Source organism: Myxine glutinosa, chromosome 5, assembly GCF_964187855.1.
Source record: "Myxine glutinosa chromosome 5, kmMyxGlut1.1, whole genome shotgun sequence".
Lineage (NCBI taxonomy): Eukaryota > Metazoa > Chordata > Myxini > Myxiniformes > Myxinidae > Myxine > Myxine glutinosa.
The window spans coordinates 182,187,693-182,203,893 of NC_136265.1; the positions used below are offsets into that span (position 1 = coordinate 182,187,693).

At 44.3% G+C, this 16,201-nt stretch overlaps 1 protein-coding gene across 1 annotated transcript in view; it reads left to right on the plus strand.

Moving 5' to 3' along the window:
* Positions 1–15,047: 15,047 nt before the first annotated feature.
* The window catches only part of LOC137426616 (nuclear factor of activated T-cells, cytoplasmic 1-like), a 98,458-nt gene continuing 97,304 nt past the window's right edge, over positions 15,048–16,201 (plus strand). The window contains exon 1 of the mRNA XM_078779220.1: positions 15,048–15,187. Within this exon, the coding sequence (XP_078635346.1) occupies positions 15,109–15,187 (79 nt within the window). The 5' untranslated portion in view covers positions 15,048–15,108. The remainder of the gene's footprint in view (positions 15,188–16,201) is intronic.

A 16,201-nucleotide genomic window follows, 5' to 3' on the forward strand; every position in this document is an offset into this window, starting at 1 on the left:
CTCACTGTTTTAATGTGTGTGGGGAAGGGGGGGGGTGGTGGGGACCAGATTAGTGATTAAAGGTTTATGGAGCTACCGGGTGAGAGGTGGAGGTTGGGGAGGAGGCAGGTTGGGTGGAACGTCTCTTTCCATTTTGGCTGGAGGTGCAGTGGTGTCTGTCCAGTGCATGCCCCCTCCCTACCCCCCGTTTAAAATCGCCTTGATCACTCATTGTAATTTTGTGATTGTGTTAGTGGACTTCTTTGTGTGTTGAGCCCCTCATACGTGGTTAACTTGATTGAGGTTGTGTCGTATCGATCTCTTATCTCCTGCCCACTGAACACGAAAAGGATGAGATTGATGCAGCATCTGCAGAAGACGATGCTCTCGGTGACCAAGAACAGTTTAGTTCAAACTGTCACCCATCACTTACAACCTGTCACCCATCACTTACAACCTGTCACCCATCACTTCATTCAACGCATTCTCCATCACCTTTAGGCGGGAATTTCGGAATCGATCTCTTATCTCCTGCCCACGGAACACAAAAAGGATGAGATTGATGCAGCATCTGCAGAAGACGATGCTCTCGGTGACCAAGAACAGTTTAGTTCAGCTGGGGAAATTTAGTTCATTTTGTGGGGAAATGTTTTTTTGTTTTTTTTTGTATACAAGATCGAGGCTCGTGTTGCATGCTCGTGCTAGCATTAATCACAAAAAAAAGAAAAACGGACACACAAAACACAATAAAGGGAGCGGGAGACAAGACGGGGAGAGAGACAGGGAAGCACACAACTACAACGTGGGAGGGAGAGGGCTTGGGGGGAGGTGGCATGGGAGGGCGGGGGGGTGGGGTGGTAGAGGTATAAAACACATGGACAATGCTAGAACTTCCAGGAAAGAAAGAAGTCGGTATTTCAAAAAAAAGTGGATACGGGGTGAATCAAAAAAAAGTCTGCTTTATATATTCATTAATGGCGTGGATCAGCACACTTGCCTCATCGATGCTGCAGAGGCACGGGCTTGTTTTAACTGAGGATAATGACCTGACTGAACGTGACTTGCTGTGTTGTCATGCTTTACACCAATCATAATACAAACATTTCTTTTGTGCAAATTTAATTGTAATATTAGTGACATTATTAGCCACCGTTGGACTTATTCTGAAACAAGGGCTTATGGACTGTGAATCGTCTGTCTGTCCGTCCGCAACCATATCTCGGAGATGTGTGGACCGATTTTATTCATATTTGACAAAAAGACAAAACATGCTGATATACATATGCACGTCGTTTCTTTTCGAGATCAAATCCAATATGGCCGACTGTCGGCCATTTTAGTTGTAAAAAACCCAATGTTGAACACCTCCTCAACCATTTCTTGGACGTGCATTTACCGATCTTGCTCAAACTTTGCACACAGATAATGAATTATGGCATACATATGCACCTCATTTATTTTCGAGATTAAATCCAAGATGGCTGACTGGCGGCCGTTGTGTTATTTAAACGTGTCCCCAACCATTTCTTGAACATGCATGGTTCGATTTTGTTCAAACTTGGCACAAGCAGAGTGCCAACTCATTTTGGACAACCCATTTTGATGGCATAAATATGCAACTCATTTTATTTTTGATTGATCAAAACCACGACTGTTCAAACACTTATTAAATGATTCCTTTTTTAACTATCTTTTAAAATTTTCTGGCTTTGGATTCGAGAATCACGGAACGATTTCACCAATCTTTGCCAATGGTGGGATGATGGAAAAGCACCAATCAGAGTCTTCTGCCAGCAATATAGGAATAATTTCATGAATGTAAAGCAAGCCAGGATATGCATTTTAAAGAAAGAAATTCTTGACTTGCAAGAAAACACGACTAACATTGATGAGGAGGTACGATGCCATCGGCTTCAAGAGAAACAAGCCCGACTGAATGCTTTAACACATACAAGGCTTTCATCCGCAGCTCAATGGAATACTGTTCCCCCCCTCTGGGCTGGTGCTCCTGCCTCACACCTAGCTCGACTTCATGCTGTTGAAACCAAAGCTTTCAGAATCATTGGAATCTCCCGCGATGAACCTAACTCTGAGGGCCTTTCACTCATTCATCGCAGGCAGGTTGGTGGACTTTCTGTCTTCTACCGACTCCTCTCCGGCCTTGCTCCCCCAGCTCTCTCTGGGCTCTGTCCCCAAAATATTCCTGCAGGTCGCACAAGATCTGCCAGCAACCCTCTTATGGTTAAACTGCCAAAATCAAGACTCTCTGCTCACCTTCACTCCTTCATTCCTCTTTTCTCCCGCCTCTGGAACAAACTCCCTCACTCCCTTCAATCCCACTCCTCCCTCCAGGTCTTTAAAACGGCTGTTCACCACCATCTCTTATCTTCCCCAATCCAAAACCTTGATCTTTTCTACCCCCGCTAATTTCACCCCAAATCCACTTTTTTGAGGTGACTTTTGACTTCTTTCCTGGAAGTCCTTGGTGTCCTTGCGTTTTATACTGATCCTGCCTCCACCCAGGCCCTCTCCCTCCCACACATCTCCCGATGTCCCTGCTCTCAAATGTTGTGTTTGTGTGCTTCCTCCCCTTCTCTCCCCATCTTGTCGACCACTCCCCTTTTAATATACTTTGTTTGCTTGTTTGTTTGATTCGTTTGTTTGATAAATGTTAGCTCTTTCACGAGCCTCGACTCTGCACACAAAAAAAAAAGAAAAAAAAAAGAGTGCTAACACCACTCCGAGTAAAAGGTTTATCTACGAGAAACAAGCCCGACTGAACGTTTTAACTAAAGATGATGCTCTCAGAGTGCTAACACCACTCCGTGTAAAAGGTTTATCTACGAGAAACAAGCCCTACTGAACGTTTTAACTGAAGATGATGCTCTCAGAGTGCTAACACCACTCCGTGTAAAAGGTTTATCTACGAGAAACAAGCCCTACTGAATGTTTTAACTGAAGATGATGCTCTCAGAGTGCTAACACCACTCCGTGTAAAAGGTTTATCTACGAGAAACAAGCCCTACTGAACGTTTTAACTAAAGATGATGCTCTCAGAGTGCTAACACCACTCCGAGTAAAAGGTTTATCTACGAGAAACAAGTCCCATTGAATGTTTTAACTGAAGATGATGCTCTCAGAGTGCTAACACGACTCCGAGTAAAAGGTTTATCTACGAGAAACAAGTCCCACTGAACGTTTTAACTGAAGATGATGCTCTCAGAGTGCTAACACCACTCCGAGTAAAAGGTTTATCTACGAGAAACAAGCCCCACTGAATGTTTTAACTGAAGATGATGCTCTCAGAGTGCTAACACCACTCCGAGTAAAAGGTTTATCTACGAGAAACAAGTCCCACTGAATGTTTTAACTGAAGATGATGCTCTCAGAGTGCTAACACCACTCCGAGTAAAAGGTTTATCTACGAGAAAGAAGTCCCACTGAATGTTTTAACTGAAGATGATGCTGTCAGAGTGCTAACACGACTCCGAGTAAAAGGTTTATCTACGAGAAACAAGCCCCACTGAATGTTTTAACTGAAGATGATGCTCTCAGAGTGCTAACACCACTCCGAGTAAAAGGTCTATCAACGAGAAACGAGCCCCACTGAATGTTTTAACTGAAGATGATGCTCTCAGAGTGCTAACATGACTCCGAGTAAAAGGTTTATCTACGAGAAACAAGTCCCACTGAAGGTTTTAACTGAAGATGATGCTCTCAGAGTGCTAACACCACTCCGAGTAAAAGGTCTCTCTACGAGAAACAAGCCCCACTGAATGTTTTAACTGAAGATGATGCTCTCAGAGTGCTAACACCACTCCGAGTAAAAGGTTTATCTACGAGAAACAAGTCCCACTGAACGTTTTAACTGAAGATGATGCTCTCAGAGTGCTAACACCACTCCGAGTAAAAGGTCTCTCTACGAGAAACAAGCCCCATTGAATGTTTTAACTGAAGATGATGCTCTCAGAGTGCTAACACCACTCCGAGTAAAAGGTTTATCTACGAGAAACAAGCCCCACTGAATGTTTTAACTGAAGATGATGCTCTCAGAGTGCTAACACCACTCCGAGTAAAAGGTTTATCTACGAGAAACAAGTCCCACTGAACGTTTTAACTGAAGATGATGCTCTCAGAGTGCTAACACCACTCCGAGTAAAAGGTCTCTCTACGAGAAACAAGCCCCATTGAATGTTTTAACTGAAGATGATGCTCTCAGAGTGCTAACACCACTCCGAGTAAAAGGTCTCTCTACGAGAAACAAGCCCCATTGAATGTTTTAACTGAAGATGATGCTCTCAGAGTGCTAACACCACTCCGAGTAAAAGGTTTATCTACGAGAAACAAGCCCCACTGAATGTTTTAACTGAAGATGATGCTCTCAGAGTGCTAACACCACTCCGAGTAAAAGGTTTATCTACGAGAAACGAGCCCCATTGAATGGTTTACCTGAAGATGATGCTCTCAGAGTGCTAACACCACTCCGAGTAAAAGGTCTCTCTACGAGAAACAAGCCCCACTGAATGTTTTAACTGAAGATGATGCTCTCAGAGTGCTAACACCACTCCGAGTAAAAGGTCTCTCTACGAGAAACAAGCCCCACTGAATGTTTTAACTGAAGATGATGCTCTCAGAGTGCTAACACCACTCCGAGTAAAAGGTTTATCTACGAGAAACAAGCCCCATTGAATGTTTTAACTGAAGATGATGCTCTCAGAGTGCTAACACCACTCCGAGTAAAAGGTATATCTACGAGAAACGAGCCCCACTGAATGTTTTAACTGAAGATGATGCTTTCAGAGTGCTAACACCACTCCGAGTAAAAGGTTTATCTACGAGAAACGAGCCCCACTGAATGTTTTAACTGAAGATGATGCTCTCAGAGTGCTAACACGACTCTGAGTAAAAGGTTTATCTACGAGAAACAAGTCCCATTGAATGGTTTACCTGAAGATGATGCTCTCAGAGTGCTAACACCACTCCGAGTAAAAGGTTTATCTACGAGAAACAAGCCCCATTGAATGTTTTAACTGAAGATGATGCTCTCAGAGTGCTAACACGACTCCGAGTAAAAGGTTTATCTACGAGAAACAAGTCCCACTGAATGTTTTAACTGAAGATGACGCTCTCAGAGTGCTAACACGACTCCGAGTAAAAGGTTTATCTACGAGAAACAAGTCCCACTGAACGTTTTAACTGAAGATGATGCTCTCAGAGTGCTAACACCACTCCGAGTAAAAGGTTTATCTACGAGAAACAAGCCCCACTGAATGTTTTAACTGAAGATGATGCTCTCAGAGTGCTAACACCACTCCGAGTAAAAGGTTTATCTACGAGAAACAAGTCCCACTGAATGTTTTAACTGAAGATGATGCTCTCAGAGTGCTAACACCACTCCGAGTAAAAGGTTTATCTACGAGAAAGAAGTCCCACTGAATGTTTTAACTGAAGATGATGCTGTCAGAGTGCTAACACGACTCCGAGTAAAAGGTTTATCTACGAGAAACAAGCCCCACTGAATGTTTTAACTGAAGATGATGCTCTCAGAGTGCTAACACCACTCCGAGTAAAAGGTCTATCAACGAGAAACGAGCCCCACTGAATGTTTTAACTGAAGATGATGCTCTCAGAGTGCTAACATGACTCCGAGTAAAAGGTTTATCTACGAGAAACAAGTCCCACTGAATGTTTTAACTGAAGATGATGCTCTCAGAGTGCTAACACCACTCCGAGTAAAAGGTCTCTCTACGAGAAACAAGCCCCACTGAATGTTTTAACTGAAGATGATGCTCTCAGAGTGATAACACCACTCCGAGTAAAAGGTTTATCTACGAGAAACAAGTCCCACTGAACGTTTTAACTGAAGATGATGCTCTCAGAGTGCTAACACCACTCCGTGTAAAAGGTTTATCTACGAGAAACAAGCCCTACTGAACGTTTTAACTGAAGATGATGCTCTCAGAGTGCTAACACCACTCCGAGTAAAAGGTCTCTCTACGAGAAACAAGCCCCATTGAATGTTTTAACTGAAGATGATGCTCTCAGAGTGCTAACACCACTCCGAGTAAAAGGTTTATCTACGAGAAACAAGCCCCACTGAATGTTTTAACTGAAGATGATGCTCTCAGAGTGCTAACACCACTCCGAGTAAAAGGTTTATCTCCGAGAAACGAGCCCCATTGAATGGTTTACCTGAAGATGATGCTCTCAGAGTGCTAACACCACTCTGAGTAAAAGGTCTCTCTACGAGAAACAAGCCCCACTGAATGTTTTAACTGAAGATGATGCTCTCAGAGTGCTAACACCACTCCGAGTAAAAGGTCTCTCTACGAGAAACAAGCCCCACTGAATGTTTTAACTGAAGATGATGCTCTCAGAGTGCTAACACCACTCCGAGTAAAAGGTTTATCTACGAGAAACAAGCCCCATTGAATGTTTTAACTGAAGATGATGCTCTCAGAGTGCTAACACCACTCCGAGTAAAAGGTATATCTACGAGAAACGAGCCCCACTGAATGTTTTAACTGAAGATGATGCTCTCAGAGTGCTAACACCACTCCGAGTAAAAGGTTTATCTCCGAGAAACAAGCCCCACTGAATGTTTTAACTGAAGATGATGCTCTCAGAGTGCTAACACCACTCCGAGTAAAAGGTTTATCTACGAGAAACGAGCCCCATTGAATGGTTTAACTGAAGATGATGCTCTCAGAGTGCTAACACCACTCCGAGTAAAAGGTTTATCTACGAGAAACAAGCCCCACTGAATATTTTAACTGAAGATGACGCTCTCGGTGTGCTAACACCACTCCGAGTAAAAGGTTTATCTACGAGAAACAAGCCCCACTGAACGTTTTAACTGAAGATGATGCTCTCAGAGTGCTAACACCACTCCGAGTAAAAGGTTTATCTACGAGAAACAAGCCCCACTGAACGTTTTAACTGAAGATGATGCTCTCAGAGTGCTAACACCACTCCGAGTAAAAGGTTTATCTACGAGAAACAAGTCCCACTGAACGTTTTAACTGAAGATGATGCTCTCAGAGTGCTAACACCACTCCGAGTAAAAGGTTTATCTCCGAGAAACAAGCCCCATTGAATGGTTTACCTGAAGATGATGCTCTCGGAGTGCGAACACGACTCCGAGTAAAAGGTTTATCTACGAGAAACAAGTCCCACTGAACGTTTTAACTGAAGATGACGCTCTCAGAGTGCTAACACCACTCCGAGTAAAAGGTTTATCTACGAGAAACAAGTCCCACTGAACGTTTTAACTGAAGATGACGCTCTCAGAGTGCTAACACCACTCCGAGTAAAAGGTTTATCTACGAGAAACAAGCCCCACTGAATGTTTTAACTGAAGATGATGCTCTCAGAGTGCTAACACGACTTCGAGTAAAAGGTTTATCTACGAGAAACAAGCCCCACTGAATGTTTTAACTGAAGATGATGCTCTCAGAGTGCTAACACCACTCCGAGTAAAAGGTTTATCTACGAGAAACAAGTCCCACTGAATGTTTTAACTGAAGATGACGCTCTCAGAGTGCTAACACCACTCCGAGTAAAAGGTTTATCTCCGAGAAACAAGCCCCACTGAATGTTTTAACTGAAGATGATGCTCTCAGAGTGCTAACACTACTCCGAGTAAAAGGTTTATCTACGAGAAACAAGTCCCACTGAATGTTTTAACTGAAGATGACGCTCTCAGAGTGCTAACACCACTCCGAGTAAAAGGTTTATCTCCGAGAAACAAGCCCCACTGAATGTTTTAACTGAAGATGATGCTCTCGGAGTGCTAACACCACTCCGAGTAAAAGGTTTATCTCCGAGAAACGAGCCCCATTGAATGGTTTACCTGAAGATGATGCTCTCAGAGTGCTAACACCACTCCGAGTAAAAGGTTTATCTACGAGAAACAAGCCCCACTGAATATTTTAACTGAAGATGACGCTCTCGGTGTGCTAACACCACTCCGAGTAAAAGGTTTATCTACGAGAAACAAGCCCCACTGAACGTTTTAACTGAAGATGATGCTCTCAGAGTGCTAACACCACTCCGAGTAAAAGGTTTATCTACGAGAAACAAGCCCCACTGAACGTTTTAACTGAAGATGATGCTCTCAGAGTGCTAACACCACTCCGAGTAAAAGGTTTATCTACGAGAAACAAGCCCCACTGAACGTTTTAACTGAAGATGACGCTCTCAGAGTGCTAACACCACTCCGAGTAAAAGGTTTATCTACGAGAAACAAGTCCCACTGAACGTTTTAACTGAAGATTATGCTCTCAGAGTGCTAACACCACTCCGAGTAAAAGGTTTATCTACGAGAAACAAGCCCCATTGAATGGTTTACCTGAAGATGATGCTCTCGGAGTGCGAACACGACTCCGAGTAAAAGGTTTATCTACGAGAAACAAGTCCCACTGAACGTTTTAACTGAAGATGACGCTCTCAGAGTGCTAACACCACTCCGAGTAAAAGGTTTATCTCCGAGAAACAAGCCCCACTGAACGTTTTAACTGAAGATGACGCTCTCAGAGTGCTAACACCACTCCGAGTAAAAGGTTTATCTACGAGAAACAAGCCCCACTGAATGTTTTAACTGAAGATGACGCTCTCAGAGTGCTAACACCACTCCGAGTAAAAGGTTTATCTCCGAGAAACAAGCCCCACTGAATGTTTTAACTGAAGATGACGCTCTCAGAGTGCTAACACCACTCCGAGTAAAAGGTTTATCTACGAGAAACAAGTCCCACTGAATGTTTTAACTGAAGATGACGCTCTCAGAGTGCTAACACCACTCCGAGTAAAAGGTTTATCTCCGAGAAACAAGCCCCACTGAATGTTTTAACTGAAGATGATGCTCTCGGAGTGCTAACACCACTCCGAGTAAAAGGTTTATCTCCGAGAAACGAGCCCCATTGAATGGTTTACCTGAAGATGATGCTCTCAGAGTGCTAACACGACTCCGAGTAAAAGGTTTATCGACGAGAAACAAGCCCCACTGAATGGTTTACCTGAAGATGATGCTCTCGGAGTGCTAACACCACTCCGAGTAAAAGGTTTATCTCCGAGAAACAAGCCCCACTGAATGTTTTAACTGAAGATGATGCTCTCAGAGTGCTAACACGACTCCGAGTAAAAGGTTTATCGACGAGAAACAAGCCCCACTGAATGGTTTACCTGAAGATGATGCTCTCAGAGTGCTAACACCACTCCGAGTAAAAGGTTTATCTACGAGAAACGAGCCCTACTGAATGTTTTAACTGAAGATGATGCTCTCAGAGTGCTAACACCACTCCGAGTAAAAGGTTTATCTCCGAGAAACAAGCCCCACTGAATGATTGAACTGAAGATTATGCTCTCAGAGTGCTAACACCACTCCGAGTAAAAGGTTTATCTCCGAGAAACAAGCCCCACTGAATGGTTTACCTGAAGATGATGCTCTCAGAGTGCTAACACGACTCCGAGTAAAAGGTTTATCTCCGAGAAACAAGTCCCACTGAATGGTTTACCTGAAGATGATGCTCTCAGAGTGCTAACACGTCTCCGAGTAAAAGGTTTATCTCCGAGAAACAAGCCCCACTGAATGGTTTACCTGAAGATGATGCTCTCAGAGTGCTAACACGACTCCGAGTAAAAGGTTTATCTCCGAGAAACAAGTCCCACTGAATGGTTTACCTGAAGATGATGCTCTCAGAGTGCTAACACCACTCCGAGTAAAAGGTTTATCTCCGAGAAACAAGTCCCACTGAATGGTTTACCTGAAGATGATGCTCTCAGAGTGCTAACACCACTCCGAGTAAAAGGTTTATCTACGAGAAACAAGCCCCACTGAATGGTTTACCTGAAGATGATGCTCTCAGAGTGCTAACACCACTCCGAGTAAAAGGTTTATCTACGAGAAACAAGTCCCACTGAATGGTTTACCTGAAGATGATGCTCTCAGAGTGCTAACACGACTTCGAGTAAAAGGTTTATCTACGAGAAACAAGTCCCACTGAATGTTTTAACTGAAGATGATGCTCTCAGAGTGCTAACACCACTCCGAGTAAAAGGTTTATCTCCGAGAAACAAGTCCCACTGAATGGTTTACCTGAAGATGATGCTCTCAGAGTGCTAACACCACTCCGAGTAAAAGGTTTATCTCCGAGAAACAAGCCCCACTGAATGGTTTACCTGAAGATGATGCTCTCAGAGTGCTAACACCACTCCGAGTAAAAGGTTTATCTACGAGAAACGAGCCCCACTGAATGTTTTAACTGAAGATGATGCTCTCAGAGTGCTAACACCACTCCGAGTAAAAGGTTTATCTCCGAGAAACAAGTCCCACTGAATGGTTTAACTGAAGATGATGCTCTCAGAGTGCTAACACGACTCCGAGTAAAAGGTTTATCTCCGAGAAACAAGCCCCACTGAATGGTTTACCTGAAGATGATGCTCTCAGAGTGCTAACACCACTCCGAGTAAAAGGTTTATCTACGAGAAACAAGCCCCATTGAATGGTTTACCTGAAGATGATGCTCTCAGAGTGCGAACACTACTCCGAGTAAAAGGTTTATCTACGAGAAACAAGTCCCACTGAATGGTTTACCTGAAGATGATGCTCTCAGAGTGCTAACACCACTCCGAGTAAAAGGTTTATCTCCGAGAAACAAGTCCCATTGAATGGTTTACCTGAAGATGATGCTCTCAGAGTGCTAACACCACTCCGAGGAAAAGGTTTATCTTCGAGAAACAAGTCCCATTGAATGGTTTACCTGAAGATGATGCTCTCAGAGTGCTAACACCACTCCGAGTAAAAGGTTTATCTCCGAGAAACGAGCCCCATTGAATGGTTTACCTGAAGATGATGCTCTCAGAGTGCTAACACCACTCCGAGTAAAAGGTTTATCTCCGAGAAACGAGCCCCACTGAATGGTTTACCTGAAGATGATGCTCTCGGAGTGCGAATACGACTCCGAGTAAAAGGTTTATCTCCGAGAAACAAGTCCCACTGAATGGTTTACCTGAAGATGATGCTCTCAGAGTGCTAACGCCACTCCGAGTAAAAGGTTTATCTCCGAGGAACGAGCCCCATTGAATGGTTTACCTGAAGATGATGCTCTCAGAGTGCTAACGCCACTCCGAGTAAAAGGTTTATCTCCGAGGAACGAGCCCCATTGAATGGTTTACCTGAAGATGATGCTCTCAGAGTGCTAACACCACTCCGAGTAAAAGGTTTATCTCCGAGAAACGAGCCCCATTGAATGGTTTACCTGAAGATGATGCTCTCGGAGTGCTAACACCACTCCGAGTAAAAGGTTTATCTCCGAGAAACAAGTCCCACTGAATGGTTTACCTGAAGATGATGCTCTCAGAGTGCTAACACGACTCCGAGTAAAAGGTTTATCTCCGAGGAACAAGTCCCACTGAATGGTTTACCTGAAGATGATGCTCTCAGAGTGCTAACACCACTCCGAGTAAAAGGTTTATCTCCGAGAAACAAGTCCCACTGAATGGTTTACCTGAAGATGATGCTCTCAGAGTGCTAACACCACTCCGAGTAAAAGGTTTATCTACGAGAAACAAGCCCCACTGAATGGTTTACCTGAAGATGATGCTCTCAGAGTGCTAACACCACTCCGAGTAAAAGGTTTATCTACGAGAAACAAGTCCCACTGAATGGTTTACCTGAAGATGATGCTCTCAGAGTGCTAACACGACTTCGAGTAAAAGGTTTATCTACGAGAAACAAGTCCCACTGAATGTTTTAACTGAAGATGATGCTCTCAGAGTGCTAACACCACTCCGAGTAAAAGGTTTATCTCCGAGAAACAAGTCCCACTGAATGGTTTACCTGAAGATGATGCTCTCAGAGTGCTAACACCACTCCGAGTAAAAGGTTTATCTCCGAGAAACAAGCCCCACTGAATGGTTTACCTGAAGATGATGCTCTCAGAGTGCTAACACCACTCCGAGTAAAAGGTTTATCTACGAGAAACGAGCCCCACTGAATGTTTTAACTGAAGATGATGCTCTCAGAGTGCTAACACCACTCCGAGTAAAAGGTTTATCTCCGAGAAACAAGTCCCACTGAATGGTTTAACTGAAGATGATGCTCTCAGAGTGCTAACACGACTCCGAGTAAAAGGTTTATCTCCGAGAAACAAGCCCCACTGAATGGTTTACCTGAAGATGATGCTCTCAGAGTGCTAACACCACTCCGAGTAAAAGGTTTATCTACGAGAAACAAGCCCCATTGAATGGTTTACCTGAAGATGATGCTCTCAGAGTGCGAACACTACTCCGAGTAAAAGGTTTATCTACGAGAAACAAGTCCCACTGAATGGTTTACCTGAAGATGATGCTCTCAGAGTGCTAACACCACTCCGAGTAAAAGGTTTATCTCCGAGAAACAAGTCCCATTGAATGGTTTACCTGAAGATGATGCTCTCAGAGTGCTAACACCACTCCGAGTAAAAGGTTTATCTTCGAGAAACAAGTCCCATTGAATGGTTTACCTGAAGATGATGCTCTCAGAGTGCTAACACCACTCCGAGTAAAAGGTTTATCTCCGAGAAACGAGCCCCATTGAATGGTTTACCTGAAGATGATGCTCTCAGAGTGCTAACACCACTCCGAGTAAAAGGTTTATCTCCGAGAAACGAGCCCCACTGAATGGTTTACCTGAAGATGATGCTCTCGGAGTGCGAATACGACTCCGAGTAAAAGGTTTATCTCCGAGAAACAAGTCCCACTGAATGGTTTACCTGAAGATGATGCTCTCAGAGTGCTAACGCCACTCCGAGTAAAAGGTTTATCTCCGAGGAACGAGCCCCATTGAATGGTTTACCTGAAGATGATGCTCTCAGAGTGCTAACGCCACTCCGAGTAAAAGGTTTATCTCCGAGGAACGAGCCCCATTGAATGGTTTACCTGAAGATGATGCTCTCAGAGTGCTAACACCACTCCGAGTAAAAGGTTTATCTCCGAGAAACGAGCCCCATTGAATGGTTTACCTGAAGATGATGCTCTCGGAGTGCTAACACCACTCCGAGTAAAAGGTTTATCTCCGAGAAACAAGTCCCACTGAATGGTTTACCTGAAGATGATGCTCTCAGAGTGCTAACACGACTCCGAGTAAAAGGTTTATCTCCGAGGAACAAGTCCCACTGAATGGTTTACCTGAAGATGATGCTCTCAGAGTGCTAACACCACTCCGAGTAAAAGGTTTATCTCCGAGAAACGAGCCCCATTGAATGGTTTACCTGAAGATGATGCTCTCAGAGTGCTAACACCACTCCGAGTAAAAGGTTTATCTCCGAGAAACGAGCCCCATTGAATGGTTTACCTGAAGATGATGCTCTCAGAGTGCTAACACCACTCCGAGTAAAAGGTTTATCTCCGAGGAACAAGTCCCACTGAATGGTTTACCTGAAGATGATGCTCTCAGAGTGCGAACACTACTCCGAGTAAAAGCCTCAGAAACTTGTAAATGTTTTTTTAGCTTTGAAAAAGCCACCTAGTCTCATAGATCGTTGGTGAGTTTACGTTCAGGTGACGGACAAATTATTGAGGAGAATGCTCAGTTGAAGTTCCTTATCAGAGAGTTCTTCAAGAACGTTTTTACCGCAAAGAAAAGTAATGATCAAGAAATGTTTCATTTTACCCAAAATCTCCCACGATTAGGAGAATCACAGCAGCGCTCTCCAGAACAGGCTTTTACAGCAGGTGAACCTTTAACAGCTCTTCATCGCCTTAATGATCATGAAGCACCTGGCTTTGATGGTTTACCTGGGGAATTTTACAAAACATTCTGGGACTTGCTCGGCCCGACACTTTTGGATGTTTTTAAGTGTAGACCACAAGAGGGCGCGTTCCCAGCTTACCGGGTTTTCCTGTGACGCCCACCGAAAGGCCAATGGTCACCTGAGCATATGCTGATGATGCGTGCGTTGTGGTGTGCGGCAGTGATGATGTCACCATGCTACTAAATAATCTGGAAAAAATGTATTCGGCATGTACAACTGCAATCGAAGACCATCGAATTATAACCAGGCTGTCACTTTTTTTTTTCCCCCCGTTTTTCACGTTTTTCACGTTTTTCAATTTTTTTTCACGTTTTTCACGTTTTTCAATTTTTTTTTTCACGTTTTTCTCGAAATGACAAAAATGTGACTTAGCCTGGTTATAATTCTATGGTCTTCAATAAATTGGAACAAATGTAAAGCTTTATGGATCGGCCATTCCCCCGCTGTTGGTTTGCCTCGTCTTCCCAGAGGAAGGCATCCATTTTATGTAAATGCGCACATCGGCACTCCAGCTTCCATGAATAACACCTGGGTTAATGCACAATGCTTCGCCTCATCAGCTTGAAATGTATTGAGCATGATCTATGCAACAATTATGTTAGAGAATATAAATTTATGATGTCATCGCTCACGTGGTCTGGCAGCCATATTGGATAAAAAAAAGGAAACGTTCAAAAACAGAAGAGCTCACACCAAGTTGACTGCGTAGCGTATTAGTAATAGTATCCCATGAATACAATCTAGTTTGTCCACTTTCCCCCATGTTTTTTGCATTTATACCCCGCTCGCTGGTTCCGCTGGTTTCCATAGCAACCGCCGCAAACCCACGCATATAATTAACATAATATATGCCGGACAGGAAACCCCACTGTCCCCGTTCAGCCAATCAATGGTTGACAAGTTTTTGAAGCCTGTTGTCACCTTTATTAAAGTGGAGACAAATATCGAGAAGAAACACAAGAACATAGTTTACTGGACAGGGTGAAACGAGGCTCATCGTCACGTGATCGGGCGCATCAGTCCAATCAATCGGGAATAAGGTGCTCATCGCGTGATTCGGTGCTGAATCATCGACATTTACACAAATAATGGAGCCGAGCTCCGACAAAACGACGTTAAATCGTTTCCCGAAGCAAAGCGACGGACCGAAGCACGTGACGACGACCCTGAAAATTCTGGCGCGGAGGATGAGCCAACGCGGCAGCCGGCGTGATGACGTCGCACGTAGCGCTACCCAATAAGAGCGCGCGGTGCGATGACGTAATGTTTTTGCCGAGGATTCCCGGGCGGCAGGGCAGCCGGCTGTGGGGCCGAAGCTCGGGGGTCGCGTCTCCCAGACATGAGCGAAATCTTCGACGAGGACGACTTCCTGAGCCTGCTGTTCGCAGACGTGTCCCGTCCGCCCCCACAGCGCTTTGGTGAGTGCTCGCACACCACGCACACCTCGCACTCTCGGCCGATGGCGATTCCCGCGTATTAAACCGCGCCTGGTGTCACTTTCGGTGGGAGCCGACGGAACCCGCGACGGGAACGACGTGCGATGGGACGGGACACGTCCGCGCTGGATTCCAAGCGGAATTCCTCATTTTCCGGGGAGTCGCTGCGGAATCGCTCACTGTATGTGTAACGGTAAACGACGTTACAGTACGTACGGCCTTTTACGTAATGTCCGAACGCTGTAATTGGTCTTGTGTGTTCACGGGATCGTCTCCTGCTGTGACGTAAACCGCGAGATGACGTCACAGACAGCCAAACGAATTTATGGCGTGCATAGTATTTAATGATATATACTGCATGGTGTGTGTATGTATACATGTATATATGTACACCAGCCGCATGGTGTGTATATGTATACATGTATGTATGTACACCAGCCGCATGGTGTGTGTATGTATATGTATATACGTATGTATGTATGTACACCAGCCCCATGGTGTGTATATATGTATGTATGTACACCAGCCCCATGGTGTGTATATATGTATCTATGTACACCAGCCCCATGGTGTGTACATATGTATGTATGTACACCAGCCCCATGGTGTGTATATATTTATCTATGTACACCAGCCCCATGGTGTGTATAATATGTATGTATGTACACCAGCCCCATGGTGTGTATATATTTATCTATGTACACCAGCCCCAAGGTGTGTATATATGTATCTATGTACACCAGCCCCATGGTGTGTATAATATGTATGTATGTACACCAGCCCCATGGTGTGTATATATGTATCTATGTACACCAGCCCCATGGTGTGTATATATGTATGTATGTACACCAGCCCCAAGGTGTGTATATATTTATCTATGTACACCAGCCCCATGGTGTGTATAATATGTATGTGTGGCGGACACAAAAGCCCACTGGCGTGGTGACATCATTCCACGCACCAAGTGGGCGGTGGCCACGCCCGAGGGGTAGGCGT